This window comes from Aulonocara sp. 'chitande type north' Nkhata Bay, linkage group LG15 (assembly GCF_057382095.1).
Source record: "Aulonocara sp. 'chitande type north' Nkhata Bay isolate Kocher_YH1m ecotype deep benthic linkage group LG15, A_spYH_male_GT1.1, whole genome shotgun sequence".
Classification (NCBI taxonomy): domain Eukaryota; kingdom Metazoa; phylum Chordata; class Actinopteri; order Cichliformes; family Cichlidae; genus Aulonocara; species Aulonocara sp. 'chitande type north' Nkhata Bay.
This window is the reverse complement of record NC_141358.1, coordinates 22,557,421-22,573,181: the sequence shown is the minus strand read 5'-3', so window position 1 is coordinate 22,573,181 and position 15,761 is coordinate 22,557,421. Positions and strand designations below refer to the sequence as shown.

The window sequence follows — 15,761 nt, the reverse complement described above, 5'->3', positions numbered from 1 at the left end:
CTCTGACTAATCTTAAATTTCTTTAAATTTCCTCCTCCTGATCAAATACTCAGTTCTGGAATAACTGCCTGCTCTTCCTCCACCACTCACCAAACCCAGCAGCTGGAACCATTCACCCTCACCTGCATTTTCAAAGTCTTTGTCATAAAACTCTCAACCTGATTCCAGTGTTACAGCCTGCTTTAAAGTCCACTTCTTCTGTTTAACAATAATAATAATCAAAAAGCAAATGTAATTTCTAACCTGCATATAAATCTGAATGAAACAGTTTGATCTCACCTTCATCTAACATGAACATGTAGATGCATCATTTACCTGTCAGAGTCCGAATGACTGATAGTTCTTAAATCATCCGTCACTCTGCGTTATGTGATCTGTAACAACTTGTTTTTGTTATAACTCATGAAAATATAACTGAAAGTATTTATGAAGCATTTTCTATCATGTGTGTACATTTGTGTGTGGACAGCTCACATTCCCATATGGAAAAGACATATATATATATAAATCTTATAAAGTTTGTATCTGTCTTGTGTGAAACTTGTATGAAAAGCATACAAGAGTGAAAACAGATATAAGATTGCTTGAAAAATCATATAAATGAAACGTGTATGTTTTGGATACTTACTAAAACAATATATGAAAGTAATGAGAAAGTGGCCACTTTCATGAGTAAATCATATAAGCTTTATATGATCCATTATATGAAGTAGGCCACATCTTATGCAAGTCTTTTATAAGTTTTCACTATTTCTTTTCCATATGGGTTGTGACAGCAATGTAACTGATGACAAGAGTTTAACTTCACTGTGTGCTTTATTGCCATTTTGCCCTCATTATTATGTTTTACTATAAAAGTATCACATGAAATACTTAACTGCCTGTTCTGTTTAAATACATTTACATTTTTATGATCACACTGGTAGGATGCTCAGCTATAAAAGGCACATTACTGTGAAATAGTTTTAAAAGGTCAGTGGCAGTGACAGTCCAATCACATTAACCTGTGAAACATCCACACCTCGATTAGTTATGACCAGATTTTAGCAAAAAGAATTTCCTGTTTCATGTTCAGTTCACCAGACACGACCTATGCAGCTGTTTTTATGTCATCATGTATGTTTTTGGTTTTATCTACTGAAATTAGGGTAATTTTAGTATCAAAAAGCTGCAAAGTTAACTGAACCTTGTCACCTTCACATAATAGTCAAATAATAATAATAATAATAATAATTAACACCATCCATCCATCCATCCATCTTCATCCGCTTATCCGAGGTCGGGTCGCGGGGGTAGCAGCCTAAGCAAAGAGGTCCAGACCTCCCTCTCCCCAGCCACCTCCTCCAGCTTGTCCGGGGGAATACCAAGGCGTTCCCAGGCCAGCCGAGAGATATAATCTCTCCAGCGTGTCCTGGGTCTGCCCCGGGGCCTCCTCCCGGTGGGACATGCCTGGAACACCCCGCCCAGGAGGCGCCCAGGGGGCATCCTTGCCAGATGCCCGAACCACCTCAGCTGGCTCCTTTCGATGTGGAGCAGCAGCTGCTCTACTCTAAGCCCCTCCCGGATGGCCGAACTTCTCACCCTATCTCTAAGGGAGAGGCCAGCCACCCTTCGGAGGAAGCTCATTTCTGCCGCTTGTATCCGCGATCTCGTTCTTTCGGTCACTACCCACAGCTCGTGGCCATAGGTGAGGGTAGGGACGTAGATCGACCGGTAAATTGAGAGCTTCGCTTTTACACTCAGCTCCCTCTTCACCACGACTGACCGGTGCAGCGTCCGCATTACTGCAGCCGCAGCCCCAATCCGTCTGTCGATCTCCAGCTCCCTTCTCCCATCACTCGCGAACAAGACCCCGAGATACTTGAACTCCTCCACTTGGGGCAGGAACTCATCCCCGACCCGGAGTGGGCACTCCACCCTTTTCCGGCTGAGAACCATGGCCTCAGATTTGGAGGTGCTGATCCTCATTCCCGCTGCGTTACACTCGGCTGCGAACCGCTCCAGTGCGAGCTGGAGGCCCTCACCCGATGAAGCCAACAGAACCACATCATCCGCAAAAATCAGAGATGAGATTCTGAGGCCACCAAAGCGAAAGCCCTCCGCCACTTGGCTGCGCCTAGAAATCCTGTCCATAAAAATTATGAACAGAACCGGAGACAAAGGGCAGCCCTGGCGGAGCCCATCACCCACCGGGAACGAGTCCGACTTATTGCCGGCAATGCGAACCAAGCTCTTGCAACGGTTGTATAGGGATTGAATGGCCCGTAGCAATGGGCCAGACACCCCATACTCGCGCAACACCTCCCACAGGACGCCCCGAGGGACACGGTCGAATGCCTTCTCCAGGTCCACAAAACACATGTAGACTGGTTGGGCAAACTCCCATGCACCCTCAAGTATCCTCGAGAGGACAAAGAGCTGGTCCAGTGTTCCGCGACCAGGACGAAAACCGCATTGTTCCTCCTGTATCCGAGGTTCGACTAGCGGACGAACCCTCCTCTCCAGCACCCTGGCATAGACTTTCCCGGGGAGGCTGAGGAGTGTGATCCCCCTGTAGTTGGAACACACCCTCCGGTCCCCCTTCTTGAAGATGGGGACCACCACCCCGGTCTGCCAGTCCACAGGTACTGCCCCTGATCTCCACGCAACATTGCAGAGACGTGTCAACCAAGACAGCCCTACAACGTCCAGAGCCTTCAGGAACTCGGGGCGGACCTCATCGACACCAGGGGCTCTGCCACCAAGGAGTTGTTTAACTGCCTCAGTGACCTCGCCCCCGGAAATTGGTGGGTCACACCCCTCATCCCCAGACTCTGCTTCCTCCCCGGAAGACGTGTCAGTGGGATTAAGGAGGTCCTCGAAGTATTCCTTCCACCGCCCGACAATTTTCTCAGTCGACGTCAACAGCGCTCCGCCAGCACTATACACAGTGCAGGTAGAGCACCGCTTTCCCCTCCTGAGACGCCTGACGGTTTGCCAGAATCTCTTCGAGGCAGTCCGAAAGTCTTTTTCCATGGCCTCTCCGAACTCCTCCCACACCCGAGTTTTTGCTTCAGCCACTGCCCGAGCCGCATTCCGCTTGGCCTGTCGATACCTGTCGGCTGCCTCCGGAGTCCCACAGGCTAACCAAGCCCGATAGGCCTCCTTCTTCAGCCTGGTGGCTCCCTTCACCTCTGGTGTCCACCATTTGGTTCGGGGATTACCACCACGGCAGGCACCAACCACCTTGCGGCCGCAGCTCAATGCAGCAGCTTCGGCAATGGAGACGCTGAACATGGTCCATTCGGACTCAATGTCCCCAGTCTCCCTCGGAATGCTGTTGAAGCTCTGCCGGAGGTGTGCGTTGAAGATCTCGCGGACTGGGGCCTCTGCTAGACGTTCCCAGCACACCCTCACTACGCGTTTAGGTGCACCAGGTCTGTCCAGCGTCCTCCCCCGCCACCTGATCCAACTCACCACCAGGTGGTGATCAGTTGACAGCTCAGCCCCTCTCTTTACCCGAGTGTCCAGAACATATGGTCGCAGGTCTGGTGATACGATTACAAAATCGATCATCGACCTACGGCCTAGAGCATCCTGGTGCCACGTGCACTTATGGACACTCTTATGTTCGAACAGGGTGTTCGTTATGGCCAAACTGTGATTAGCACAGAAGTCCAATAACAAAGCACCGCTCGGGTTCAGATCAGGGAGGCCGTTCCTCCCAATCACGCCCCTCCAGGTCTCGCTGTCGTTACCCACGTGAGCATTGAAGTCTCCCAGCAGGACAACAGAGTCTCCAGGTGGAGCACCTTCCAGCACCCCCCCCAGGGACTCTAAGAAGGCTGGGTACTCCGAACTGCCACTCGGCGCATAAGCGCAGATGACAGTCAGGACCCGTTCCCCGACCCTAAGGCGCAGGGAACAAACCCTCTCGTCCACCGGGAAAAACCCCAACGTACCGGCAGCAAGCCGAGGGGATATAAGAATACCCACCCCAGCCCGCCGCCTCTCACCAGGGGCAACTCCAGACTGAGACAGAGTCCAGCCCCTCTCCAGGAGACTGGTTCCAGAGCCCAGACAATGCGTAGAGGTGAGCCCAACTATATCTAGCCGGTACCTCTCAACCTCACGCACCAACTCAGGCTCCTTCCCCACCAGAGAGGTGACATTCCATGTCCCTATTGCCAGTCTTGGCAGCCGGGGGTCGGTCCGCCAGGGCCTCCGCTCCTGGCCGCCACCCGGCTCACAATGCACCCGACCCCTATGGCGCCTCCTGCGGGTGGTGGGCCTGCGGGAGGATGGGCCCATGTCTCCTCTTCGGGCTGTGCCCGGCCGGGCCCCATGGACTAAGGCCCGGCCACCAGACGCTCGCCCTCGGGCACCCTCCCCGGGCCTGGCTCCAGGGCGGGGCCCCGGTAACCCTATCCCGGGCAGGGTAAACTGTTCCCTCGATATTCTTTTCATGGGGGTCTTCTGAATCGCTCTTTGTCTGGTCCCTCACCCAGGACCAGTTTGCCATGGGAGACCCTACCAGGGGGCAAAAGCCCCCAGACAACATAGCCCCTGGGATCCCTGGGACACACAAACCCCTCCACCACGATAAGGTAGCGATTTTCAACCATTAACACATGGTTGAAAAATTTTATTTCAACTTCCATTAATCATTGTAATGAATGCATTCTACCTGTACTTGAAACTGAGCTGATTTTGTGTCTACATCCAAAAAGAAAAATGAGCAGCGTGCTGTAAACTATTAAACAAATATATTTGATTTTGTAAAAATCTGAATAGAATGTTTAGATGTTTGTGTTGATTGATTTTATAGACCATTTATAATGCAGCAGTAAATAAAAGCAGAATGCAGAATACAAAGATCATGTCTGATGTATTGAACATGAAACAGGAAGTTTTCAGCTTAGAATGAAACCAGCTCCAGATGTGTCACAGGTTCATCTAGCTGTAGTGAATGGCACTTTGCCATAGATGGCGCCATAGTTTAGTTGTGAGGATTGTCGTCTTTAAAGCATCCTAAGAAATGTTTTTTTGTTTGTTTGTTTGTTTGTTTGTTTGTTTGTGCACAAAGTATTCTCAGTATTTACTTTAGTAGCAGCTCCTGAAAAGTTGAGTCCACAGCACATCTGTCTCACCCTCACCGGTTCATCTGGAACACCAGGAGCGGGCTGCTCTCCGCGGACATCATGAGGTCAGCTGACCGCAGCAGAGCAGAGCCAGGCAGCTGTTACACTAACGGGACCTGACATCTCCGAGAACACTGGAGATTTTTTTCAGACAGGCTCTATGTTGGCAAATCAACCGGATATTTAAAGATCACACCTCTTCACTCTGCGCCTAACAACTCTTCACAGTGTATTTAGTGACACAGAAACAGCAATAATACAAAGGTTTACTGTGAGGGAAGGTCCATGCCCTAAAGTGCATGTAGCCAATCAGATGTTACGGTCTGTTCACTAGCTAAATTATTTCATGATTCAAGCACAGGAACAATAAAATAATACATTAAACAGGACACTAGTTGAATATATTGATAAATAAAAAAAAAATAATGACAGAGTTATTCATTTGTTTGTGTATTTATTTTATTTTAATGCTGATGAGGCTACATTTGTTTGTGATGAGCTCTGATATTTATCTAAAACATATAAATGCACCCGTAATTAATGTAACTGTTGTGTTTTAACAAATCATACCGAGGCGTAATTCAGGAACAGAGCTTCATGTGAACATTACTCATAGTTTGAAATCAAGTTACTATAGTTTCACAAAAATCAAAAACCACTTGCAGTAAAACATCTCGAAACAACATTAACAGGCGTGTTGTGTTTAAGATGGTGGGAAGTCTAAAGACAGTCCAGTGAGAAACTCGTCAGTGTGTTAACCATTTGTGGTTCTGGTGTTTATCTGGTCATCATTACAGGCTCAACCCTCCAGAGCTCTGCTGCTGTTGTACCAACCGTCTCAACAAAACACTTCCCCTTCATTTCTCAGAAATAAATGACTTCACTGGTGCAATGAGGTGCCAAAAGGTCTCAGACCACTAACACATCTTATCTGTGTTTTTATCTAGCTGCTCCAAGTGGTGACTGCTGCAGTATCACTATGCTTCATTGTGGACGTAAAGACTTGAATTCCATCACAAACTAATTTGTGCTGCGAGAAACATGATCAAACACACTTTCTGCTTTTGCAGAATAAACTACATTTACAGAAGAGATGCGTTCATGCAAACATTTATTTCAGCTCTTAGTTTTCACACGTTTAACTTCCTCTATTCTCCTCTACTGGAGTCCTCCCTGTGACGTACTGAAATAACAAAAAACTTGCAAATTGCATCGAATAAACGTAGAATGTGGAAAAGCTTTTTCATATATTTGATGTTTAAACGTCACAGGCAAGTTAGAGATCTTCCGTACTGAGAACCAAATTCATCCAGCAAGTGTGTTGTTGATGTCACTATGAGGAAGTGAGCAGGAAGTCAGTGCTGTATTCATCTTTGTTACTGCCTCACTTGTGAACGTGAGAGCAAGAGTAGAGACTGAGAGAGACGGAGAAGCACGATGGCTGAGTTCAGATGGATTCAAATGTTTCTGTTCCTGATACTCATGCTTCAGTTTAAAGGTAAGAACACACAACACGTTATAAATGAATAACCTGATGTTACATCATTCATCCTCTAACTGAGGCAGCCATGTTTTGTTTGCAACTTTCTGTTGAACCTTTGAAACCAGGGGTGAGCTAATTCTCACACTAACTATGAACATCACAGTCATATCCATGTTACAGTTTATTTTCCAAATGTATTTCTCTTTTCCACAGCAGCAGTAACTGGACAACATGGCCCCACATTCCTGGTCAGACTTGGTGATGAGGTCACTTTGCCTTGTCAAAATGTGACAGTTGGTCAGCCTGAGTGTAGCAGAACTGACTGGATCTTCAGACGTTTGAATGTTGCTGACACAGTCAGGCTGATTCATCTCGGTTTGATTGAAGAAAAGCACAAAAATAAATCAGACAGACTGAGTGTTACAGCAAACTGTTCTCTGGTCATAAAGAACATCACAGTTCATGATGCTGGTCCCTACACCTGCAGACACTACACATCACAAGACCAACAACACTGTGGAAAATCCTGTTCTTCTCTGTCCGTCATCAACAGTGAGTATTTACATCATCCTTTCACATCAAAATGTCCTGTTAGAGAAACAAACTAAAATCTTACAGTAAGTATGACCACAGTGATGAAGTTAATTATCTTTATTGTTTGTTTTTCTCTCTCAACATGTCTCCATCTGTACGACTGAAGTGACTGAAGATGAGAACAATGGTACAGTCATCTTGTCCTGCTCTGTGTTGGAGTATGATTCATGTACACACACAGTACAGTGGATCTATGAGGGTGAAGAGAAATCCTCAGACATGCAGATATCACCACCAGGCTGCACTGCCACTGTGACATTTACAACATCTCACCTTAATCAGAAGTTTTTTGAGTCATTAAAGTGTAATGTGATGAATATGAACAATGGGAAAGTGCAGCTGTTTCCTTTCAGCCGTCAGTCCTCAGGTGGGACAACAGGTGAGAATATTAACTTTAATAACACAATAACACAAAATAGAAATATCACACCTGTGTTTGTCATGACTGTTGTAAAGATAACAAAGTTTGTATTACGTGAACACACTCTTCTTTTTAAATTTGTGTATTTTTTCAGATGGGGATGAATCATCAGATGGAGGTAATGGCAAACTATTTCTTTCTGTCCATCTCTTTGTCTTATCATTCATTTTTTACCTTGCTCAGTAACTCTCAGTGTGTTTCAGTCTCTTGCTACAATTTGTTGCTTTCAGCTCATCATAACTGCACCAGTGACCACATTAACATTATAATTTGGTTTTACAGGTTCATCATTGCTGTATATTATTGTTCTTGCATGTTTAGTAGCACTCTTAATTATTGTAGCATTCGTCATATGGAAGAAAATGAAAGGTGCGAACATTTCCAGATTAAACATATCACCAACAACTGTTTAATAAAGTTTAGACTTCAGTGTGAAAATTAAATTTCTTTTCAGGGAAAAAAACACAAAGGGAAGACAATGCTGTTGGTTTAAACACTGAAGTAAGTAAAGATGGCAATGGCTTTACTGTAAAAAACATGGGCATAATAGATAATGTGAACATACAATTATGAACATAAAAACAAAGTAAATAAACAAACAAAGTAAAATAAACAAAGTAAAACATCACAAACAGCTGCCTATCAGTATGTTAAATCCTCCGTAATACAGCTAATTCTAATGTTTTACCAGTCCTGGGTGTAGTAGTAAACCCAGGACTGATATTTATGTACGTATGTAATGGAATAAAATATGTAATTCATATGTTACTTACCTGTGTTTGTGCAGGGATTAGGTTTAAACCCAGCTGAGATTCAGTCTGATCCAGGAAACAGTCAGGAGATGGTGAGATCAAACAGTATCAGGAGTTATAGTTACTCTCAGAGTAACTATGATCTTTGTTCGATATATGATGATAACGATTTAATATAATTATTTAAAGGTGTCATTCTGTTGTGTCCACTGTGTAGGATGATCTTGAGGATGGTGTTAACTATGCTTCCATCAACTACACTAAGAAGGCCAACAGTAAGGCCAGTGCTCAGGTAAGTGTTTATGAGAGTGACATTATTCACAGCATGATGAGGTTTTGTGTTGGGTAAAATTTGTTGTGTCATTTTTCCTTTTAGGTCCACGATGATGAAGGTACCACTGTGACATACAGCACAGTGAAAGCTCCCTCAGCTTCTCTTGAAGTCTCCACTGATCCCAGCAACCTGTATTCCACCATCACCAAATAAGATACTGTATTTAAAGATTACATGTTTTAATACTGTTATTTGGATCTTATATTTAGAGTTATATCGTCTACTTCAACATTACATGGGTATACTGAAGGGTTTATAAAATAAATCTAGTTTATTTTACTGTCTATTTTGTTTATTTGTTGTTTATGGTTTTGGAAAATAAATAAATTAATGAATAATTAAATACATTGGATTACACGTGTGCTCTTTCCTGTGCTTTACTGGAATTTAGAACTATTGCAGTGCTGCTAATTTACTTTCTTGTAATTAATAGAGAAACAAAAGCAGAAACTTGTGTAAAAAAAAGCCAGTGATAGTTAAAAGACTGTGTAAACTGAGCTTTTTATAGCATTTTCATGAACATTACCAGACCTCAGTAGCACGTTTGTCTTTTGACTTTTTCTGCCAAAGTTGTGTATGTTGAAGTTTAATTTTTAAAAAAGAGGAAACTACCAGACATCTGCTGCTATTTCCACATACACACAGTTTGAGCTGCTACCAAGAAATGACACCTCCCTCAGTAACACCCACACTTATCACATGTCATTATTTCATAAGGCAGTGGGTCAGCTTTTTTATTAATACTATATTGAGTACTAAACTTTTCAAATATAAGAAATCTTAATAATTAAACAACCTAAAAAGTCAGTGAAGTCAGCTGCGCTGGGTAACTGTGGAATTGTTTCTCTATTACTGCGTCCTTTTGTTTTGTTTTTTTAACCACAAAAACACTTCCTGGTTTAGTGACAGAAACACTAAACATCAGTAAGAGAGATCAGCCTGCTTCATTTTATAGACAAGAAAATGTGTACTTGATACTGGCAGAGAGAGCAGTATCGTGAAATAAGACAACACAACGTGTGTGTCATTGTGGCAGTTTCTGTTCCTGACTGTAGGAGGAACCGAATACTCGTCACCCACTTGATTAGGTGGTGTAAATGTCTAGTCAGTCAATCAAGTGGCAGCACAGTCAAACCGAACATCAGAACGGGCAAGAAAGGAAATTTAAGTGAACATAGCCGCTCTGCCACCTGAGCCACAGGTCACCGTGCTCAAATTGTCTCCAGATCTTAATCCAATAGAGCATCTTTAGGATGTGGTAAAGGGGAGATTTACATCATAGAAGTGCAGCTGACAAATCTGCAGCAACTGTGTGATGCAGTCATGTCAATATTGACCAAAATCTCTGAGTGTCCACGGGTCAAGACACTGATATCTGTATTATCCAGCTCACCCTGCTGAAATAGCAGAGCCCAGAGTTTACTTCATCATCAAAGTTGATGGCGCCCACTTGAGTTGGATTTTGATCAAGCAATGTACCAACATGGTGCCCAAGACTGCTGAAAACTACAGTGCCATCTGCATATGTGAGTAGGGATTCAGCTACAAGGGCTGCACCTTCCACCACATCATGCACCGGTTCACATGTGTCACCAACCACAACTGGACCGGAGGGAAGTCCATCTACTGTTAAACACATTACTATTTTAGTTTGGGAAAGTTGGAATTTACCACATAAAAAAATCTAAATAAAATCTGTTTTTCTTTTTGAGATTGAATTCCCTGTTATGTATTGATATAGAAACAGAAACTCTGATATTCTGAATAATTAAACAAATATCTGTACTTTGGTGGAGAGTTCTGGTTTACTTTAATGTCAAATACTTTTAGTCAATGTGACTGTTTTTGCTTAATGTGTAATGGTAACTTTTTACGTCCACTGCAGAGATCAGGGGCAACAAGTAGTAACACATAACATTTTTTTATAGGAGTAACTATTCAAAGGTTCCTGCAACTTTCCAAACGCAGCTATTTTAGTTTAGTTTTAAAACTCTGGAGGACATGTCATTGTGATGCAGCACAAAAGTATTACATTTATTCTTAAGAAAAACTACATATGCAAAGCTGAGCTTAAACAAAATACATTTCTGTACTGCTACTCTATATCTCACCACAGAGTGGCGGCAGAGAGTCTTCAGAGATCGTGGAAAGAAATCAAAATAAAATAAAGTTTCTTCAGCTGTATTTTATGGATAATATGCTTTCCAGTAAATGAGCAGGATAACTCCAGCATTATGCATGTGTCCTTCTCATTTTACTGCAATGATAAAAGTACTGACTGTACTGTGTTTGTTTTCTTGGATAACAAGATTTGCAGTTTGTGGATTTTTAAGCTTACAATTCAGATGATGAAACTGAAACAACTAAACAAAGTGATAAAATTAGCATGTTTCATATCTGATATGTAAAACGCAACGTACTGTATAAATATCTTATCTTGTGAACTGGACAATATCAGAAGAGAGTATTTGTCTTTATAAATCCTTCATGAATGGGTTTATTGTTAACCATAACAAGAAGTTTGCTTTGCTTTATGTAACTGAAAACTTGGTGCTTGAATCAGATGTGACGCCATCATTTTTACAGTTTGAGAAAGTTACACACACACGCACAGGGATTCAGTCACAGTAATTAGTGTGTGTGTTGAGCATGAAGACATTGTAGCTGTGGGGGTCATTAATGCAGTTAAGGACAAAAGGCTGTCAAATAAAGTGATTCTGCTTCACTGACGCGTCCCTACAGGAAACAGAAGATAAAACGAAGTAAAAGAAATATAAGTAGTGGGCAGTGGCGGTTTTTGATATGGGCGACATGGGCATTTGCCCAGGGCGGCATCATGGCATTGCAAAAAAAAGTTCCTCTCACCTACGCTGCCCCGACATCATGCCAGTGCATTTTAGGAATTGTACAGGCACTGAACGGTTTTCTTTTGCCCATTTGTGGGGAGTAAGGGCGCCCTTCATTAACGAGGTGCGCCTGCTGCTTGCTGCACAGGGAGGAGAGGGGCGGGGTGGCGGGGGTTCTCTGGCTGTTTGGAGTAGTGCCTAATAACCAAATAAAAATAAATAAATAAAAACAAACAAACAGGGCTGTCAATGTTAACTCCGTCATCATGATTAACACAATTAAATTTTTTTTAATGCAATTAATCCATCTGGAGCACAGACTGACTCAAAATTCCTGAAATGTCAACGCATTTTGGGCAGTTTGTCCAAAGTTTGTCCATTCTGAGCTCCAGATGGGTTGATTGCATTAAAAATTTGAATCAGGTTAATCGTAATGATGCCGTTAAGGCATTAACGTTGAAAGCCCTACAACAAACACAAAAACTGAAAACATTGTGATATAGATTTATAATTTGCACCGATGTGTTTTCTAAATTTTATCACACACATATAACCTAAAAGTGAGCGCGAGGGCCATCGGAGCGTCTGCTTGCTGCTGCTGCTCACACATCGCCTGTCAAAAGGGGAGGGGGCGTGCTGCTTCCAAATAACGATTCATAATATTGTAAATCCAAGTCCATTATGTATTAATTATTTTCCTGGGTTGTGTGAAATCCCAGAAAAAAAAAACTCTATACAACCCGAATCTGTGCATTAAGGTGTAGGTCTATTTATGCTGTGGGGTTGGGTGTTGATAGTGGAGTGCAAAATTACTAATGGAAGATGGAGAAGAAAAGGTCAAATTTGCCATCAGGTCCTCAGTTTAGAAAAAAAAGAGAAAAGAAGAAGAGGAGAAATGAGCAAAAGATACACGTAAGCAGATGTGTCTTTGGATAATGGCAGGTTATGTATTCTGAAACAAGATAACATTTATAGGGATTTGGAAAACTTCTGTTTACCTTTGTTAGCTACTTGGCTATGATAGTAAACAGTAGACAGACAGTACACACTGATGTGGCTTATTGAATCTTTTGGACTGTTTTCAGCACAATATTAATTAGCCATTAATTGGAAGAGCTGTATTGTTGATTTGTCTGCTATTCTTAGTGTGTGACGAATTATAATGACAGTTTGTTAACCACTTGCATACTCTCTCTCTCTCTCTCTCTCTGTCTTTCACTATATATTTATATGGTTAAATTCAATTCAGTATGGTTCTGACAACAGTTTTCACAATAAAATATGTTAATGTAATCCTTAATATGTTTGATGTGTGTGAGTGTGTGTCCGGGGGGTGGGGGGAGTGTTCGCCTAGGACACCAAACAGGCTCGGACCGCCCCTGAGTATGGGTTAACTCATGAACCTCATAGACAAGTAGCTCGTTCTCTAAAACCTCTGAACACAATCTTATTTTTAAAAACACAGATTGCAAGCTATAGTCATTAACTTTGCCTTATTTTTGATGAAATATAATTGCAAAATTATTCTTTACTCCATTACTTTTAAATGTTAAATTCCCTAGCTTGACATATGGCAATGATTCCTATCCCCAAACCCACTGGCATCCCTGAATGAGAGTAATTACATCATCAAGCATATAAATGGACACATTTAGCTTTCTTTTTTTCTTACCCTTGTCAAGAATATGACCCAATTCAAGTATCCAGTCACAACCCAGTGAAAATCTCCTGAGCCAATAGGATGCCCGGTGACACCCACCTGCATGCATAATAATAAGAAGCTATAAAATAACATAAGGGGGGTGAACCTGCATAAGCTGCAGCTTGCTCAGTGTGCTTTGGAGATAACTTTGCCTCTCTGCAAACCTTCACCATGGTCGACGCCTTCTGTGCCACTTGGAAACTGATTGAAAGTGAGAATTTCGATGAGTATATGAAAGGACTTGGTAAGTAACAAACTTTCTTTTTTCTTTCTTTTTAAATACACAAATGCAATATTCTTTTGCACAAAAACGTTGTGATTAAAAATAGATGAAGGAGACTTGTAACCCAGGTATATTATCACCCCTGTCCTTTACTTAGGTGTTGGCTTTGCCACCAGGCAGGTTGGCAATGTGACCAAGCCGACTGTAATCATCAGCCAGGAGGGAGACAAGGTGGTGATCCGCACCCAGAGCACCTTCAAGAACACAGAGATCTCCTTCAAGCTGGGAGAGGAGTTTGATGAAACCACTGCTGATGACAGGAACTGCAAAGTGAGTTGACAATGAATGAATAAAAGAAAGATTTACAGCTTTTTGATTGTGGTCTGATTATCATTAAAAAAAATAAAATGTATTTCAAAGTACAAGAAAGCAAAATCCAAATTGTATGTTCACTGTGGTGATTAAATGCAAATTCAATCATTTTACACTCGTGTCAGTGGTTGGGTTCAACTTTTACCTGGACTTTAAATTAAATATTTCTTCAAATCATTTATAAATTGCATTATTTCTCCACTTCTCATGCAAAATGCATTCCCTTCTTTTCGTCTTTTCAGTCCACAGTGACTCTGGAGGGAGACAAGCTGGTCCACGTCCAGAAGTGGGACGGCAAAGAGACCAAGTTTGTCAGAGAAATCAAGGACGACAAGATGGTCATGGTAAGACAACCTTAATCTATATATATATATGAACATTTGCTGTATATAGACTTTCTATACATTTTGAGAGCACTTTTGGAGACAGACAAACAACATGGTTTTTTTTATAATGCAATTCCTTGAATTAAATGATTGTCAGTTGCTTTCTGAGCCTAATAAGCTTTGTAACAACATAAAATTGATTTTGATGATTTTATGCAGTAGATGAGGTCCAGTAGATCAGTCCAACCAAGACTGATTTACAATTGGTCTGGAATTTTCCTATAACAATTATATGATGATTTGCTGATTTAGCAAATGAGGATTCTTTTATATATATTTAATTAAGTAAACTTGAGAATCATACTTTCTGTCCTCTCTCCTGTGCAGAATCTGACCTTCGAAGACATCCACGCAGTGCGCACCTATGAGAAGGCATGAGTGCTCTGAGTGACAGCCTCCCAAAACTGTCCAAGAAGTGATGGGTTTATAAATATTGTTGACTGTATGCTTCTCTTTGCACTTCATCCTCCTCCATATGTAAAAGCAAGCTGCAAGCTGCACAAATTTTGTAAGTTTTTTTATATGAATACATTTCTGTCATGATGGATGGATCATCTTTGCAACCCTGTGCGGAAATACAAAATAAAAAAGGGAAAAACAAGAATTTATTATTTGCCTCTTGCTTGATGTAGTGATATGGTGTTAAACTGAACAGCTGAACAGAATCTAACAGACAGGCGAAGGGAAAGCATAACGTACACAAGATAATTGACTATCAAATTAAAACAGGAAGTGACTAACAAAGAAACCACGACTAAGACATACAAACTCGACAAAACAAACAGGGAGACCAAACATCCCCCGAGACCAGACACGACTGGAGAGGCAGAAAGGGAACTAACATGCTCAAACAAGAAACAAAGAACTAGAAATATAGATAACCAAACCTCAGAGGCACTAGAAATACAAAACTCTAGACAAATAATATGAAGCTTGAACAAACTTATTCCTTAAATTAAAAACCATGAATCATTAGTCCACAGCAAAAACTCAAAACACTGGATCGAAGACCCAGGACCATGATAACCTTAATCTCTCAGACAACTTTGCTCCATGCTTTAGATGTGATCACATATTTGATTCACTTAGCTCTCGTGGTTTTAATTACCAAGTACTTTTAGGTATTGAAGAGCAGTCAGTCTTTCCAGCAATTGTTCTTCTCCTCCTGCTATGAATCAGCAAATCAAGGTAATCAGTGTTCACTGAAATACTTTAAAATAAAGAAATAGTCTCTGTTTAATCTGTTCACAGGAACATCTCTATGCAGAGCAAAGAGAGAGAGAGAGAGAGAGAGAGAGCTAATTCTAGTGGTAAAAGCATTTCTATGAAAGAAATCAGTATTTCTATCATAATGTATTAGATCGGTTTACGACTGTGATTAAACCCCACCTGGTGCATCAGGAAATAACGTCTGAAAGCAAACTGTACCTTCAGCAGGAAACGCAGCCACAGTTAGAGATTATTCATAGATACATCCCTGATGGGACTTGATAGAGACAAAAAAAAGTATGCAAAACAGATATCACTT

At 41.8% G+C, this 15,761-nt stretch overlaps 2 protein-coding genes across 2 annotated transcripts; both read left to right on the top strand.

The window, feature by feature from the left end:
• Positions 1 to 6,557: 6,557 nt before the first annotated feature.
• Positions 6,558 to 8,983, top strand: LOC147313051 (uncharacterized). Its single transcript, XM_086264509.1, has 9 exons — positions 6,558 to 6,618; positions 6,817 to 7,155; positions 7,304 to 7,576; positions 7,713 to 7,736; positions 7,901 to 7,987; positions 8,073 to 8,119; positions 8,406 to 8,462; positions 8,588 to 8,662; positions 8,747 to 8,983. The coding sequence occupies exons 1-9, from the start codon at positions 6,558 to 6,560 to the stop codon at positions 8,855 to 8,857; spliced, it is 1,074 nt and encodes a 357-aa protein (XP_086120635.1). The 3' UTR covers positions 8,858 to 8,983.
• A 4,356-nt stretch (positions 8,984 to 13,339) lies between these two features.
• On the top strand, positions 13,340 to 14,837 carry LOC147313050 (fatty acid-binding protein, brain). The gene is made up of 4 exons (XM_086265014.1): positions 13,340 to 13,496; positions 13,633 to 13,805; positions 14,090 to 14,191; positions 14,561 to 14,837. Exons 1-4 carry the CDS (start codon positions 13,424 to 13,426, stop codon positions 14,609 to 14,611), a joined length of 399 nt encoding a protein of 132 aa, XP_086121140.1. The 5' UTR covers positions 13,340 to 13,423; the 3' UTR covers positions 14,612 to 14,837.
• The last annotated feature ends 924 nt before the right edge of the window (positions 14,838 to 15,761 follow it).